The following is a 16,107-nucleotide window of genomic DNA, read 5'->3' as shown; positions in this document are numbered from 1 at the left end:
TACTTTAAAATGCATGATCGTTTTTGAAAGCAATAACTATTTACCACAGATATCAAAGGAAATGTTATGACACATTTTAGCCTTAACTTTGAGCTATCCTAACAACAGCTGCAACAATGTTCTCAGTTTCAGAAGAGTGTTACACTGATCAATCCTCACTTTTGTTTGTGAATATAACTAGTGATGATGCATAAACAAACTGCGACAATAAACGCAGAACTTAAAAGCAGTCAATCTCCTCAGCATGACGGAAACACGAATCCTCTTATAATGGTAGGAGAATGACATTTTAAACAGCATATTCTAATCAATTTTTGGAGAAAAAAAATCAAAACGCAAATTAGCAACTTTACAGTAATTTTACATTTGAGAACAAACTGCGTTCACACCTGGAAAGGCCCACTGCTTTTATAGCTTTTTCCCACAGCACATCAGCTTTCTTTTAAATCAGAACTATAGTTTCAGCAGGCCCCAAGGCCCTGCGGTGCATCAAGTAAAGCACTTAATGCATGTATTCTCATCAGTATAGTGAATGAATCACCAGTAGAATTGAATATAGAATTAAAAGCTACATCTTCCTTTGTCTGCGTAGCTTCAAAATGCCTACAGTTCTTGTCTCATATGCCGAAGAAATACCTTTAGATTACTCTATAGTTACCTAAAGCATTGATTATATACAGACAGCACATAAAAGTATACTAACTTGTGTAAATCAAGATTTTATGGTTTATTGCATTTGTTTACAATTTTTGTGGGGGATTTTTTGGTGTAGCTTGACCTGAAACCATTAGGTATATCTACATAGGTTTTTTCAAGATTCTTTTATCACACAGTGATTAACTCTCTACATTCGTTTTCTGTAGCACTCTCAATTCGTCTTCCAGAGTTCGTGAGTACTGACACTACTGAAAAAGTACAGGTTCAAACACACCTATACAAACCAACAAACTAGACAGAATATTGCAGATAAGGTTACTTTTTTTTTTTCCTTTTTTATATATATATATATAAATCTGTTTAAAACAGGCACAGAGAACTTTGGAACACACAATACTGAAAGCCACCTATGATAATCTTTGAAGGTTAGGTGTTTGCAAATTCCAAGTCAAGCATTCGTCCCTATAGCTTTAACAACAAATACACAGAACTTTTATTTCCTCAGCACTTCAAGTGAATTGTACTTTAAACACAGTGCTTGTAAAACTGTATCATATTTACCAGAATAAGACTACAGATGAGCTAATTAAGTGCCACCATGTTCTATTCAACTGTGTGCTTTACTTCACAACAGAGCTGACTGTTCGAAGGCCAGTCTCACAACACTGAAAAAACATGCACAACTGAACTGAGAGCAGGCAATGGCAGGGCACTTAGCAGCATGGAGCATGGCAGTAAAACGTACCGGCCGCAACAACTGAACCAGTACTTGCACACGTAACTTAGGGCAAACTGCATTACCAAACTGTACTTTTACAGGAAGTTCAAGCAGAAACTTTTTCCAATGTTACCGATTGCCAGAAAGCTCTGAAGAACATACCATCTCCCCTAACTTTAAAGTTATATAATTCTGCACAATCAATCCCACATTAAATCACGAAATAAGCATTCGCTTTTCAGCCACCTGTGAATTTAACAAAAAACATTAGCAAATGCATTTCCAACCTACACCTTCATGTAACATCACTAATAATATGTCTTCTTAAAGAAATTCTCTCAAAACATACATAGTATATATATATTGCAGGTAAAGGACACAGTGAACACATGATTTCCATCCTCTCTAATGAATACCTAGTGATTATGTGCAGAATTTTAATGATGATAAAAATTACATGATTCCTCTTCTTCCAGTCCCTTTTCACTCGTAACAAGAATCAGAACTTCAGAAGTGCACATACAACGCGGACTGTGAGGAGTATGAATTAGTGCTTGTTCCACATAGGTGCTGCTATAGGTCCCTGCGGAGCCCTTTCAACAGTCACAAATTCATCAGGGTTGTCGAAAGCTTCATAGTGGATTAGTAAATCTTGAATAGCACACTCCTCGATCTGGAAGGGAAAAAAAAAAGACACGTATGTCATTGTCACACCTACATTTACATCTGTAGCACAGTTATGACCTGGCTTTACTGGTCCTGAATGCATGTCTGCTACAGAACTCTTAATCAGGAAGAAGCAGTAGATGAGGCCGCCTTCAGACAAGTTGAAGAAACCTCACGTTTGCAGGTCCTGCTCCTCACGGAAAACTTGAGCCACCCTGATTTGGGCCAGAAAGGCAACGTGGCAGGGCACAAGCACTCCAGGAGGTTTGCACTGGTGAAAACTTCTTACAAGGATGACCAAGGAGCTGATGAATGGAGACACTCTGCTGGATCTCATACTTACAAACAAAGAAGGACTGGTCAGGGATGAGAAGGTCAAGGGCAACCTTAGCTGCTATGACCATCAGATGGTGGAGGATCAGGATCCCAAGAGATGGGAACAAGACAAACAGCAGAATAACAGCCTGGGACTTCAGAGGAGAAGACTCTCATCTGTCCAGGGATCTGCTTAGAAAAAATTCATGGGATACATCCCTGGAAAGAAGAGAGATCCAGGAGAGCCGATTTTAAGGATCACCTCCTCTGAGCTCAAGAAGAGTCCATGCCAATGAGCAGGAAGCCAAGCAAGAGTGGCAGGAGGCTTGCATGGACAAAAAAAAGAGTGCCTGACAAAATTCAGACAAAAAGGAAGCACAGAAGAGGGGGAAGCAGAGAAAGGTGAGCCAGAAGGAAAACAGAGACACTGTCTGAGCACACAAGAACAGAATTAGGGAAGTCAAAGCCCGCCTGGAGTTGAATCTGGCAAGGGACATGAAGGGCAACAAGAAAGGCTTCTACAGCAGCAAACAGGCAACAGGGGCCCACTGCTGAATGACAAAGGACATGGAAAAGGCTGGGGAACTAACAGCTGCCTTCATCTTGGTCTTTAGTGGTAAGATCGGTCTTCAGCAATCCCAGGCCCTTGGGATCAGAGCTGGCCAATATGACTGCAAGCCCACTCTCAAAAAATCTTTGAAAGACTGTGGCCGTAAGGGTTGGTTCCTGGGGACTGAAAGGAAGCAAACATCATTCCTATCTTCAAGAAAGGCAAGGAGGATCAGGATGGCTACTTATCAGTCACCCTCATCTTGATCTATAGGAAAGTGGTAGAGCCTAAGTGCAAACTAGAGAGCTTAACTGGGCAAGCTTAAGTACAGACAACATAAACGGACAGTGAGATGGACTGAAAACTGGCTGAACTGGTGATCTCAAAGGGTTGAGATCAGTGGCACAAAGTCCAGATAGAGGCCAGTCACTAGCTCCAATACTAAGACTAGTGCCAGTACCATTTATCATCTTCATTAATTACCTGCCTGACGGGACATAGCACACCCTCAGCACGGTTGCAGACAATACAAAATTGGAAGGAGTGGCTGATACGCTAGATGGCTGTGCTGTCACTGAGAGGGACCCAGATATGCTAGAGAAATGGGCTATGAGGAACCTCAGGAAGTTCAACAAAGGGAAATGTCAAATCCAGCTCCTGGGAAGAATAACCCCAAGCACCAGTGCACGCTGGAGGCTGACATGCTAGAAAGCAGCTTAGCATAAAGGATCTGGGGTCCTGGTGGACAAGTCGACTATTAGACACCAATGTGCTCCTGTGCAAAGAAGAGTGACAGGCCTCCTGCGCTCTGTGAGGGACAGCACTGCCAGCAGATGGTGATAAGTGATCCTTTCACTCTGCTCAGCACGGGTGAGACACATTTGAAGAGCTGGGTCCACTTCTGGACTCCCCAGTAAAAGAGAGACATGGACATACTAAAGACAGTCCAGTGAAGGGGAAAAAATTATTTAAGAGCTTACAGCATCTGACATATGAGGAGATGCTGAGCACGCTGCAATTGTGTAGCATGCAGAAGAGAAGGCTTAGGGAGACCTCATCAAAATGTGTAAGTATCTGATGGGAGAGAATAAAGATGACTGAATCACGCTCCTCCCAGTGGTGCCCAGTGACAGAAGAAGAGACAATGGGCACAGACCAAAACACAGAAAATTGCATTTAAATATAAAAATCTTTTTTACTGTGAGAACGGTTCGACACTGGAACAGGTTTCCCAGAGAGGCCATGAAGTCTCCATCTTCAGATATTCAAAAGCTGCCTGGACATGGCTTTGAACAACCTGCTCTAACTGACCTTCCTCTGAGCAGCGGGGTGGGTTAGACAATTTCCAGAGGTTTCTTCCAACCTCAACCGTTCTCTGATGCTGTGAATGCACTAATCACGAACCGAGTAGTCAATCTGAGTTTAATATAGGCCTACTTTATCAAGCAATGTGAAGTTATTACTAGATGATATTTAATATCATTATGTAGATGATACTAAGCGTACCAATAAGTAATTAATCCTAAAAACTGATCTCTGAAACAGCCATTGGAAACTCCTTTTATTACTTCACAGCTGCAGTAATAGTACTTTACCTGGATCAAAGCCAAAGGTTTTTCTCTGCTCCTAATAAGAGCAGCTTCTTGCTGGAGCTCTTCCTCTACGATAGCTGAAAACATGACAGGTGCTATCACAGGAGAGCTAGTTGGTGATGCTGCTGACCAAGGACTGCAAAAAAAAAAAACCAAACCAAAACCAAAATGACATCATGAGGCAACATCAAAACAAGGTCAGCCCAACATACAGAAAAGAAGCTCCAGAATCTATGCCACTGTCAAACTTACTTATGACTCTCCAGCTGTGGAGAATCCAGAACATGGTCTTCCAGACCTGGGCTACTTCTAGTGGTGCACCTGGAAAAAGGTAGGAAAGTGAAAGTCACTGACAGAGCACTCTCCTACTGTGAAGTACATATTTACGATAGGCAATTACAAAGGTGTAGGGTTTTTCCAGAAGAAAGGCATTAGGATGTAATGCTGAATTTACCTTTAAGTGTGATATTGTGACTACAGGAGACACTGAAGCTCATTTCTGACTACTAGAACTTAATGGATTTTCAGCTTGGGCATCAGTTCTGGCATTTCCTAACATCTGAGCATTTGAACAAAGGCTTTTGAGCTTTGAATAAATATTTTTCTACATGTAAAATAGTCAACCAAATTACAGACTAACAGCACTGACTATAAATGTTTGCAATTAATGTGAAAATACGGCTTCAAGATAAAGAAAAAAACCACAAACTGTCCTGTATTCAAATTAAGCTTTTCACGTAAAAGAACCAGTGCTACAACAGCACTAATAAATTATTTTCTCAAGTGTACGCCTAGAAATTATGGATTTTCAGTACATATCCTGCAATCAGCTCCCACATTCATAAGAACAGCATAAAACTAGAATTAAGATAATTGAAAAAAAAATAAAAATCCATATGAAATATCAATAGAGTTCCCAACAGGAAGATAATTTTATTCCATTGCAAAATGTTAACCTCTCAACAAAAAGAAGTTAGACTTGGTATACTGTATGCCTTAAGAGACAAGTATATTTGTCAGGAAAATCCTACATCAGTAGGAAGAGAGAGACATACTCTTGTTATTTAATACTTATCTTTGGCAACTTTTTGATTTCCAGAACTCTAAAAAAGTGTTACAGCATACTATGAAATGTTAGCAGACTTTCTTGAATTATCCTATGGTATTGTAAAGAACCTCTAAGGGTGTTGGTATTTCGATAAATCAGTCTCAATTTTCTTTAAGGCTTTAGTAATCCTCTGTAAGTGGCCAAAACCTCAGAGAAAAGAGGAAAAGTCTATAGAAAGCTAAAAGAATTCCAGTAACTGCTAAGTTCTCTGCTTGGAATATTTTCTCCAGAACACAATTCCAAGGACAACAAACTATGATCCCTACTGCTAAGCAATGAGGGCAAAATCTTAATAATTATGAAATTCAACATCCATCATCAAAAATGTGGTTAAATGAACCATGCCCAGCTTATTGTCACAAAATTAATTTTGCCCACCAAACAGCCAACTACTCTAAGAACAGCATGAACACAAATTTAACTGCTCAGGGAATAAATAAATAAATATATATATATATGTCTATATCTATATATCTGCAGCAACAGCTGCCAGAGCATAACACTGGTCTTCAAAAGAGGCTTTCTACCGTGTCAGTCCCTTGAATCAAACCCAGCAGAGACGCCAGGTCATATTGCTTCTGTGTTTCCATCAGGAAAGCACAGTTCATGTCAGTCAAGGTGATCCTTCCCCTTCAGTGACCACATCATTGGTCATTGCTTCAGTAATGGCAACGATATCAGACACTGACAGGATAAGGAGAGGAAGCCAAAAAGGTGTGGTAGCCTCCAAACCAGATGTTTCTGGATAACTACTATTCCAAAGCTTTGAAAGAACTGACATCTGAAACAACAGCTCCATGACAAGAGTGGTTAAACCTGCTGCACCGTTCTCCACACTGAGTATCTATAGCTGCAGTTCCTTTATTTTGACCTCATTAATATGCAATGCTTTTTCCACAGGTGCTGAAGAATATTTAAAAATTGAAAAAAGGTAGAAAATAAGTATCTTGGGTTTTTTTTCTATATTTGGTAAAAGAAAACCAATGGCAGGTTAGAGAATCCTATCATATTTAAGATAAGTATCAAGTCATGACAGATAAGTATGATAAACAAATATGGGAATTCTGTAAGACACTGAGTCAAGTGCCACAGAAATTTATTTTTTTTTTTAAACCAAGTTTCTCATTTGTCTCCTACCTAGCTAATTCCTTATTCACTTTACAGCTGGGTTATACATTACTTTAGAGAATAAATTAACTAAAAGAAATATAACTAAGTTAATGTTGGTGAACACAGTAAGTAGCAAAGCTCAAACCAGTAGACAATATTAAGAGACACTATTAACTGAGCAAAGGATAAAAATGAACAGTATGACTGTGGAACAAAGCAATGAGAAAGGAAATTCAAAAGTACAAAACAAAAGACTGTGTGAAGTGAAGACCGTAGCAGCTATAAGCTGAGATTTTCAGCTTGAAGAGAAGGAGAATCCAGGGTGTACTGATCATGATAACAAATCAGAAGTATATGGTTGGGGGAAAAAACAGTTGTTTCCATTTGAAACAAATACTTTTGCCAACATATACTATGCTGGACAAAGCTTATTTGGAGGAGCTTTCATTTTTGGTCTCATAGGTTCAAGGAAGAATACTCTAAAGTATCACAGATGCAGAGAAGAATAACTGATACTAAGTCTTCCAGAGATCATCTTCTGAGAAGATTAAAAAATTATCTCTAACCCTGCAAAGGAAAGAACAAGGCAGAGTAACAGATCTTCATATAGACAGTACCTTTACCAATATACAAGGACAGCCTCCCCCAAACACAAAGCAGATCATTTCAATGGGCCTTAAGGCAAGCAAGCATGGCAGAAGGTTGGCAGGAATGAAGAGCCAACCCTACAAGGACTTCAGATTAAAAAAGGACACATATAAACAGTGGAAGCAGGGACAGTCTACACTAGAGGAAAACAGAAATATTACTTCTGTGCTGTAAGAGCCAATGCTGAACTGGAGCTGAAACAACTGAGGGATGTGCACGACAAAAGGAAGGGCTTCTGTATTAGCAAGAAGAAAAAGCAACCAACCACAGAGGTTTCCTGATGACTAGAAAAAGCTGAATGTTACACCTGTTTTCAAGGAGGATATGGGGAACTACAGACTGACCAGTCTCACCTCAATCCTGGGGAAGGTCGTGGAACAAATTTTTCTGCAAGCAGTTCTGAGCACATGTGGGACAAGAACAGCCAGCACGGATGTATGACACAAGGAAAACTGTGCTAACCAACCTGATTGCCTTCTGTGATAGGACGACAGGCTCTGCAGACAACCAGACAGCAGTGGATGTCCTGCTCTGTGGCTTCAGCAAGGCCTCTGACATGTTCTTTTATCCTATCCTTATACTTAGTCTGAAAAATACAGACTGAGAAATGGACTACAAGATGGGTGGAAAACAGGCTGGCCTGAAGGGCTTCAGGGGTTGTGGGTTAGCGATACAAAGTCCAACTGGAAACCAAGTACTAGTGGTGGTCTGTTGGGGTCTGCAGCGGGTCTGCAGACAAGTTCGTTACTTCAAAGACTTAGCCGTGTACCTTTAAGACAGCCACACACTGTCAGGTATGTAAACAGGATGTAAAGAACCAGAACTTCGAACCACAGCATACGGGCACCTACAGCAACAGCAAATAGCAATCAAGAAGAAGAACACAAAAACCTATCAGGGTCTGACAAAGGTACTGTCTAAGATACATAAGTAATTTATATAAACAATAAAGGCCATTTTGCCATTTTGTCCAAACCCAGCCATGCAGACACAGTGATTTTTCAGTCCGCCTCAACCTGTGTCACCACAGTGGTCCTCAGGGACAGATACTGAGACTAATCCTCTGGTAGAACAAAGCACACTCAGCAAGGCCACAGATGGATGGGGAGAAGGTGGGAAGGGTGCAGCAGTCCACATTCTAGATGCCAGGCTGCCATTCAGAAGGCCCTCAAGAGACAGGAGAAATGGGCAACTGAGAACTCCATAATTTCAAAGGCAAGTGCAAAGTCCTGTATTGGGATGAGGACAGTCCCACAGAGCAGTACAGGCCAGGGGCTGCCTGGCTAGAAAGCAGCTCTGCAGAGAAGAAGCTGCAGAGCCCCGGCTGGCAGCAAGGCGAAGGTGAATTGGCACATGCCTGTGCAGGAAAAATCACCAACTGCATACTGGGCTGTACTAGCAAGAGTAATAGCCAGGCAGTCAAAGGAAGTGGTTCTTCCCCTCTGTGCTGTATTTGTTGGTCTACGTACAGAGTATCATATCCAGTTTTGGACTCCTCAATACAAGAAGGATGCTGTCAGGCTGGAATAAATCCAGTGGAGGGCCACCAAGACTAGGGGCTGAAGCACATGACAGAAGAACTGTGTTAATTGTAAAGGAAGGAGGCAAAGTGCTGATCCCACTACTGTCTTCAGCTACCTAACTACAGGGCAAAGAAAAGAAGCAGGATCTTCTTAAAGAAGGATCTTCTGAGAGATGCAGTGATAGAATGAGATGCAATATACTCAAGCTGCAAAATAGGAAATCCCAGTTAGATATAAGAAAAAAAAAAAAATCAAACACTATGGGGATGATCATACGTTAGAACATGTTGCCCAGAACGTCTGGGGTTATCTTCATACTTGGAAGAAGTCACAACTCAACTGGACCAGGCCCTGGGCAACATGATCTAGTTTGACTTATATTGAGCAGGAGGCTGAACTAGAGAATCTAAATTATTTAATGACTTCAGCAGCAGGGGACTACTTTTTAGCTGGTCTAGGTAAAACAAATTCCATTTTTTACTGCACTTAAAGACAGTAATGTAATAAAAAACAAAGAGCCAGAGAAAAGGAAAGAAGAACAATAAGAGATGAAAGCAGTTTTTTGCTTGCTGGTTTGTTTAATTAAAAGCATGTTTGCACAGCTTACTAAATGCCTTTATTCTGCTGTCATCTCTCAAATATATCAACTGTATCTCTTTTTCCACCTGCTTTAATAAAGCTCACCTTCCTGTCCATTTGTCAGTAATCAATACCTACCCAGCCCATTTAACAACTATGCTCTTCTTCCTACTCACAATCCAAAGAACTCACAGCACTACTATAAATGAACCCAAGTAGATACTTAACAAACCTATTTCAGTACAGATACAGAAATCTTTCCAGAGTAAGACTTCTGAACAAACCAACCAACCAAAAAACCCAACCAACCACACAAAAAACCCCAGCACAACAGAAATTTCCAAAACCTGGAATTTATAGTTCCAGTGTCACAGCACACTCTAGTGATCAATTAAAAGGTAAGTTTAAATACCTATGTCGTCTCCTAGAATTTTAATGTGGCTTTAAAAGGCATTTTAAAATATCTGAAAAAAAATCAGATATTTTGAAGCTGTTTACACATACATACATCTCTGTTTCTTGCTAGCAAGACACTCAGTCCAGATATTAAATCAACTGCAGATATTTCAACATGCTAGATTAATTCCTCAGCTGGCATCAAAATAGCTCGGAAAAATGGAACAGATGGGAAACATGAAGCTAGCATATACAGAAAAATGGAGAAAAGCCTCCAAATATATAGAACTTGGAAACCTGAAAGTCTTGAAAATTAAGGACTGATGCAGAGTGGTCCTGCATGGAAACAAACCAGCCAAGTATCATCAGTACTGAACCAACCTGATTAATTCAGTTGGCTGAACTTGCCATGACTCCTGCACAGCCACCAAAATGTCCCAGAACTTGGCTCCCCAGTGTTTCCTGAGGATTTGTTCACTGGAAGCCAGTTCAGGTCCAGTGACTCCCTGATCTAATGAATGCTCTCAGAAAAGGAACACAAAGCCTGGTCTCCTGCAGAACCTCTTGGGTTTTGCTGTACCATTTGAGTCATGTACTACTTATTAGCTCAGTATTAGCCATGCCAGAACTAGGCCATTCCCACGCGAAGCCACAAAGACTTGTTTCCACTAAGACTCTTCACTGCTCCCTGGAGTAACGCAGTGAAGGCAACCCAGGCTGCCACAACAAAGTTAAGTCATGTCAGCCCTATGTTTTTAGCTTGGACTATGAGCTACACACGCACAGCTGCACAGCGTAACTCCCAAGGCTCAGCTCTCCCTGGAAACAATGCAGCCACATCCACACAGCCCAGCTTTTGGGCTGATCTGCCTCTGGACTGAATCCAGTTCACATGTCCACATTCATGACATGGTTCATCTACACGAAATTTCTGGGTTGGATAAACTGGAGGTGACAGTATATGGAAAAGTGTTTATGCAACCACCAAAAAGCTCGCATCCAGAGACTTAAGAAAATTGTCAATTTAATTACTGCGCTAGTTTATCCAAAGAAAAAGGACAAAGCTGGAACAGTAGCTATGCAAGCATCTTCAGTATCCCAACAGTGAGTCTGACACCAACAGATGAAGATTACTTATACTCTACACACACGCAATTTCCTTTGCTTAAAAAGGAAGAGTTAAGGGTATGGAAAATAATCTTCATAGAAATAGCCTTTGAATGCTGCAGGCAAAAAAAATTAGATCCTACTGGACAGGAACTATACAGTCAAAGAATAAAACTACCTCAAACCAGAAACTCAACTCCTAATTTCAGATGGATGAACTACTCACCTAGGCTCTTTATACCTAATAGAGAGAAATCAGCATTTTCAGACACAGTTCCAAACAACCTGAAATAGCTCTGGAAAAGCCATCTTTTCCAACTGATTATAGTCATTCTAGTCATCTAGGCTCCCAGCAGCTTAGCATATCATTTTCAGACAACATATTAGGCCTGGATTCAGCTCAAATAATTCACTTTGAGAGCCTGCAGACTGACCAGACTGCACAGAGCAATGCAAAAGGAAAAGGAATGACTTTATAAAGATCACAGAGCAGGTATGACAAAAATAGCATCCAATGCAAATTCCCTTATCACACGTCCTTGCATCTCCCATGTGACAAAAAGCTTTATTATCTTGCTAGCAACAACATTAATGATACCTGTTTTTCTGCAGCTTTGTGCTTTGTGTCCTACATCTCCAATTACCACAATAATTTCAGCTTTATCCCTCTGTTCCTGAAGAAAACCCACCTGTCACTCTCCAAATCCCTCCTACATTTTTTATACATACATACATATATAAATGTACACACACACACACATATATTTTGTTTGAAGCCTGAAGTGCTTGTGTCCATATATATGTGTAGATGTGGCACTTAAGGACATGGTGGTGGACTTGGCAGTGTTAGGTTTACAGTTGGACTCTGTGATCTTAAAGGCCTTTTCCAACCTAAATGATTCTATGACCCTACACACACACACACACACTCTCCTGTGTCCATACACACAGACACAAACACTTTGAACCTCAAACGAAGTATTAGCAGTGGCATTAAATTACTTTAGTCTCAAGCTTTCTATTCATAAAATCCTATTAACAGAATCATTAAAAGAATGGTTACAGGATTTTTCTTTTTTTTTTTTTTTAAAAATGATAATTTCATCCTTTCTTATTTCAGCAGAATTTAAATAGGTTATTGTGATTCTTGTATAACAGTTGATCAATTAGGAAAAGACCGCTCTCTTACCTTATGGTGTTTTGGACTGATGAATCCTCAGTTCCTTTATAGCCAGCTCTTTTGATACCAGTACCAGGTGAATTGTTTGCACTCATACATTTTTCTTCTTCCATTACAAGGTCACGGAATGACTTTGGCAAAGCAGAATGTAAGGAAGATGACCTTTAAAAACAAAAACAAAAAAACCCAAAACAACGTATTTTATACTTGCACTTTCCAAGACTCCATATTGTTCCAATATTCAGATAGCAAAGAGGGCTTTTTCAGTTGCTAAAAATAAAAATACAATATTATTTTGCTTTTGTATCTTACCATTCTGCCCGCTAGACCCCACTCACTAAAATAAGTCCCTTTGGGTCAAATAGTTAATCATCAGAAAATAAATACTTATAAGAACAAAGCAGACCAGCAGTACGGAAATTTTGTAAGAAGGGGGAAAAAAAACCAGCAAACCCCAAACCCCATACTTCCATCTATTCCACCCCAACCCACCCTCTTAAAGAGCAATTTTACTCTCACAAGCATCTTGTCTTAGACAAGCTGTCCCTTTTCTAACAGTAGTATTCCTTGAAAAGACATGAGTCTAGGCAAGTGTTTGACCAGAACTTCCCCAAACCTATTATACTGAGTAGGCAAATGGCTCCCTTAGATCTGCTGTCACAGAAGCTTCTGCTACTAACAATTTAGGTAGCCTACCTATTTTCATTAAAATTCTGTACTGCAATCAAATCCACCTGCAACACAGCTCCAAAAAACACACCAACAAAACAACCAAACCCAAAAAACCCAAAGAAAACCTCCCAAAACCACCCAAAATAACCCCCCCAAAACCCCCCAACCCTGTATCGCTCTCAGCTTGTAAACCGATCCAAAACAGTTACCAGTGCCTTAAAACGGTTCCACTTAAACTGGTACAAATTTTCCTAACAGTAACAACTCTAAATTTCAGCTTATCCCACCTGATACATTGCCATTTCTATCTAGTCTGCAGCACTAGAAAAACTCATCTATACATCTTTTTTAAGAAAGTAGAATATGACTAAGTTTCTCCAAGCTGTAACTGCAATACATCAAAGCATGAAACTCCAAAACAGCTGATGTTTCAGTATAAGCTGAAACCCGGAGAAACTGACAACCTAGACATTAAAATACACAATTGTTAATTCTCAAGAGAGACTTCAAACTTCTTTGTGTCTCCACTCCTGAAAAGCCACAGGCTCTCCTGAGTTGAAAAAAAAGAAAACAGAAATAAATACACAACATCCCCCTGCCTCAATCAAAGCACATTTGGAGAACTAACAAAGTCAACACCTAGCTTCTTGCACGACATACTCTCTAAGTATTACTAATGTGATTTTTTTTCCACCCCCCTTCTGATTTCCATTTTCTTCAAAGGAGGAAACAGGTTCAGTCCCCAAAAAAGTACAAACCATCTTTTGGTGGAAAAGGTAGGACATCATGTATGACAGTCTCTGTCTTTTAGTCAGCCAAAAAAGACCTGCAAGGTCCCACACCCTTTTGGCAAGCATGCTCACCACACATCCAAGATGAGTATCTTATTTCATTGGAACACAGGTTCTATGGCTTTGACTATACTGCACTCGTGGAAAGCTCAATCTATTGCCAAACACACTCTGATGGTCCAGTGTGAATTTCCAGAATGTAACTTAGCAAATATAATATTAGAGCAGATGAGTAACACCATCTACCTTACATACAAAAATACTTTGAACAACTAACAGGGACAATCAAATAATTGACGGCTTGCCTAAAGCAGCTTAAAGTTTATTCAACAAGTGCTCTCTTCCAGCAGCTAGGCACAATTTTAAATATTCATATAACTCCCACTGGTTCTTTGCTTGAACTTGAGCTACCGGCATTTTCCACATCAGCAGCCAGCAGAACGCTGCAAAGGAACGTACAGAATCATGCATAGTGACCACACGAGTGTTAGATTGGATTCCATCCTCCTGAAGCATACCCTGGACTTTCCACTTAAGATGGTTTGTGTCACACAGTAAAGCCCAGCTACTTTCAAAAAAACTGTTTAATCAGAACCTTAAAAGCACAATATATTTTCTGGAGACGGTTATCTAAACGTATTCAAAAAATCAGTCCATACTACTTTTTAGATACAAGGAACAGTTCACAGGCAGTTAGTAGTTTAAAATTAAGTAACATCCAACAAGTAAAGAATTATTTATCAGGAAGCAGATGAATAGCATGAATAGTCAAACTATTCAGATGTCAGATCAAGGAAGTTATGCCCCATATTTTTACAGGCCTTTTATCATCACCTCTCCTAACGTCTTATTTCCTGCAGTAAAAAGTAAATCACTTAACTAGAGGCTCATGTGCTTCAGTCAACTTGTGCAGATTCTTATGAAAAGTCATTTATCTTACGCTGAAAAATAAGACTTCAGGAATCAACAAAAACCTCTTCTGAAGAAGCCCAGATAACTAGATAAGCTACACAATGTGCTCCAAAGCCTACTTCAGGCTTTGTTGTATCTAAGAGTTGTGTATAAAGGGGAGAAGGTAAAGAAAGACCAAGCTGGAGAGACAGGGACCCTGTACAAACATTCTCCTGCAGAGGAGTTCTCATAACTCCTTCCCTTGATAAGCAAAGTCTGTCAGAGACAAGTATAGAAAACTGCAGCTTGAAAATGGCTAGTTAAAAAATAAATTTAAAAAAAAAGGGAAAATAACTGATGATATTTAACAGGACTGGTTGAAAACACCCATGAAATGCCTACACCAGTGATCACTAACATCAGTCCAAGCCACAGCACAGCAGGTATGGGGAAGTTCCTTTGAAGACTCCAGAGAAGACACTTGAGACCACTGATCCCAGAAAGGCCCCAGACTTCCCCATGAAATGAGAAGAGAAGCAAGTACTCCTAGATACTGCCCTAAACCTTTTGTCACAGAACACCTCTCAAGAGGCGACCACACTTGCATCTAAAAAGCAAGTATGGACTGATTTTTGAATACGTTTAGATAACAGTCTCCAGAAAATACATTGTGCTTTTAAGGTTCTGATTAAACAGTGTTTTGAAAGTAGCTGGGTTTTACTGTGTGACACAAACCATCTTAAGTGGAAAGTCCAGGGTATGCTTCAGAAAGATGGAATCCAATCTAACACTCATGTGGTCACTATGCCTTTTCCTCAGCCAGCTAGTGATGGGATTTTTTTTTCTCTCCATACGCCCATTAAATAACTAACAGGCTACATATCCGTTTTGAACTTACAGGGGCATAGCAGAAAGGCAAAGATTCCAGCAGATGCTTACTACTCTTATTTCTGAAAGGAGCAATCGATTCATACAAAGGATCAAAGGAAAGAGCGCCAAAAGACAGTAGAGGGAGATGGCTCTGTGGAAAATAAACCTACCCTTTGAAAGGCAGACTCCTATTTTATTTTGAAATCTTTCCAATACAAAAGGAAACCTGCTACAGTAGCATTTAGAAGCTAAACTGTCTTTAAAAAGCTTCATTTAAAATAGAGCGACTGTGAAGGGTACGCAGCAAGCTTTGTCCCCACTGATGCACAAACAGGTAGGCTCCAGAGAGAAGAGACTGACTCACAGATCTCCTAGGGTAGCAGTACAGAAGGAAGCTGCAACAGAAGTCTGGAAATCTTGAAAAGGGAAAAGGGGGAAACTGCCCAACATTTACCTCAAGTTAAGAGCATACACATAGGTATTTATTCTGCAGAAATTAAAAACATTTACATAGCTTGCAACTTTTACAGTTATGCCTTTACGTTTTCATCCAAAACCAACTGTAAATGTAAAGAACAAAGCATGATTTGGGCTACCACCTCATTACAGTTGTTGTAAACCTTGTTCACTGAACATGATAGACCATTCTTCTAGTCAATACAGTGACACTTAACTGGAAATTTAAACTCTGTAATCAGCAGTCATGCACCCTTCCACCATAAGAATTTGTAGCA

The 16,107-nt window shown here is 40.0% G+C and overlaps 1 protein-coding gene across 3 annotated transcripts in view; it reads right to left on the bottom strand.

Annotated features, from left to right (window-relative positions):
- Nucleotides 1-703: 703 nt before the first annotated feature.
- Nucleotides 704-16,107, bottom strand: part of IBTK (inhibitor of Bruton tyrosine kinase) — a 58,013-nt gene continuing 42,609 nt past the window's right edge. For all 3 annotated transcript variants that reach the window (XM_080388086.1, XM_080388084.1, XM_080388085.1), the window contains exons 26-29: nt 12,159-12,311; nt 4,751-4,819; nt 4,502-4,634; nt 704-2,048 (exon numbers count right to left, since the gene is read on the bottom strand). In XM_080388086.1, the coding sequence (XP_080244212.1) occupies nt 1,923-2,048; nt 4,502-4,634; nt 4,751-4,819; nt 12,159-12,311 (481 nt within the window). In that variant the 3' untranslated portion in view covers nt 704-1,922. The remainder of the gene's footprint in view (nt 2,049-4,501; nt 4,635-4,750; nt 4,820-12,158; nt 12,312-16,107) is intronic.

Source organism: Falco punctatus (assembly GCF_963210335.1).
Source record: "Falco punctatus genome assembly, chromosome: 5".
NCBI lineage: Eukaryota > Metazoa > Chordata > Aves > Falconiformes > Falconidae > Falco > Falco punctatus.
This window is presented reverse-complemented; position numbering and strand designations above follow the sequence as displayed.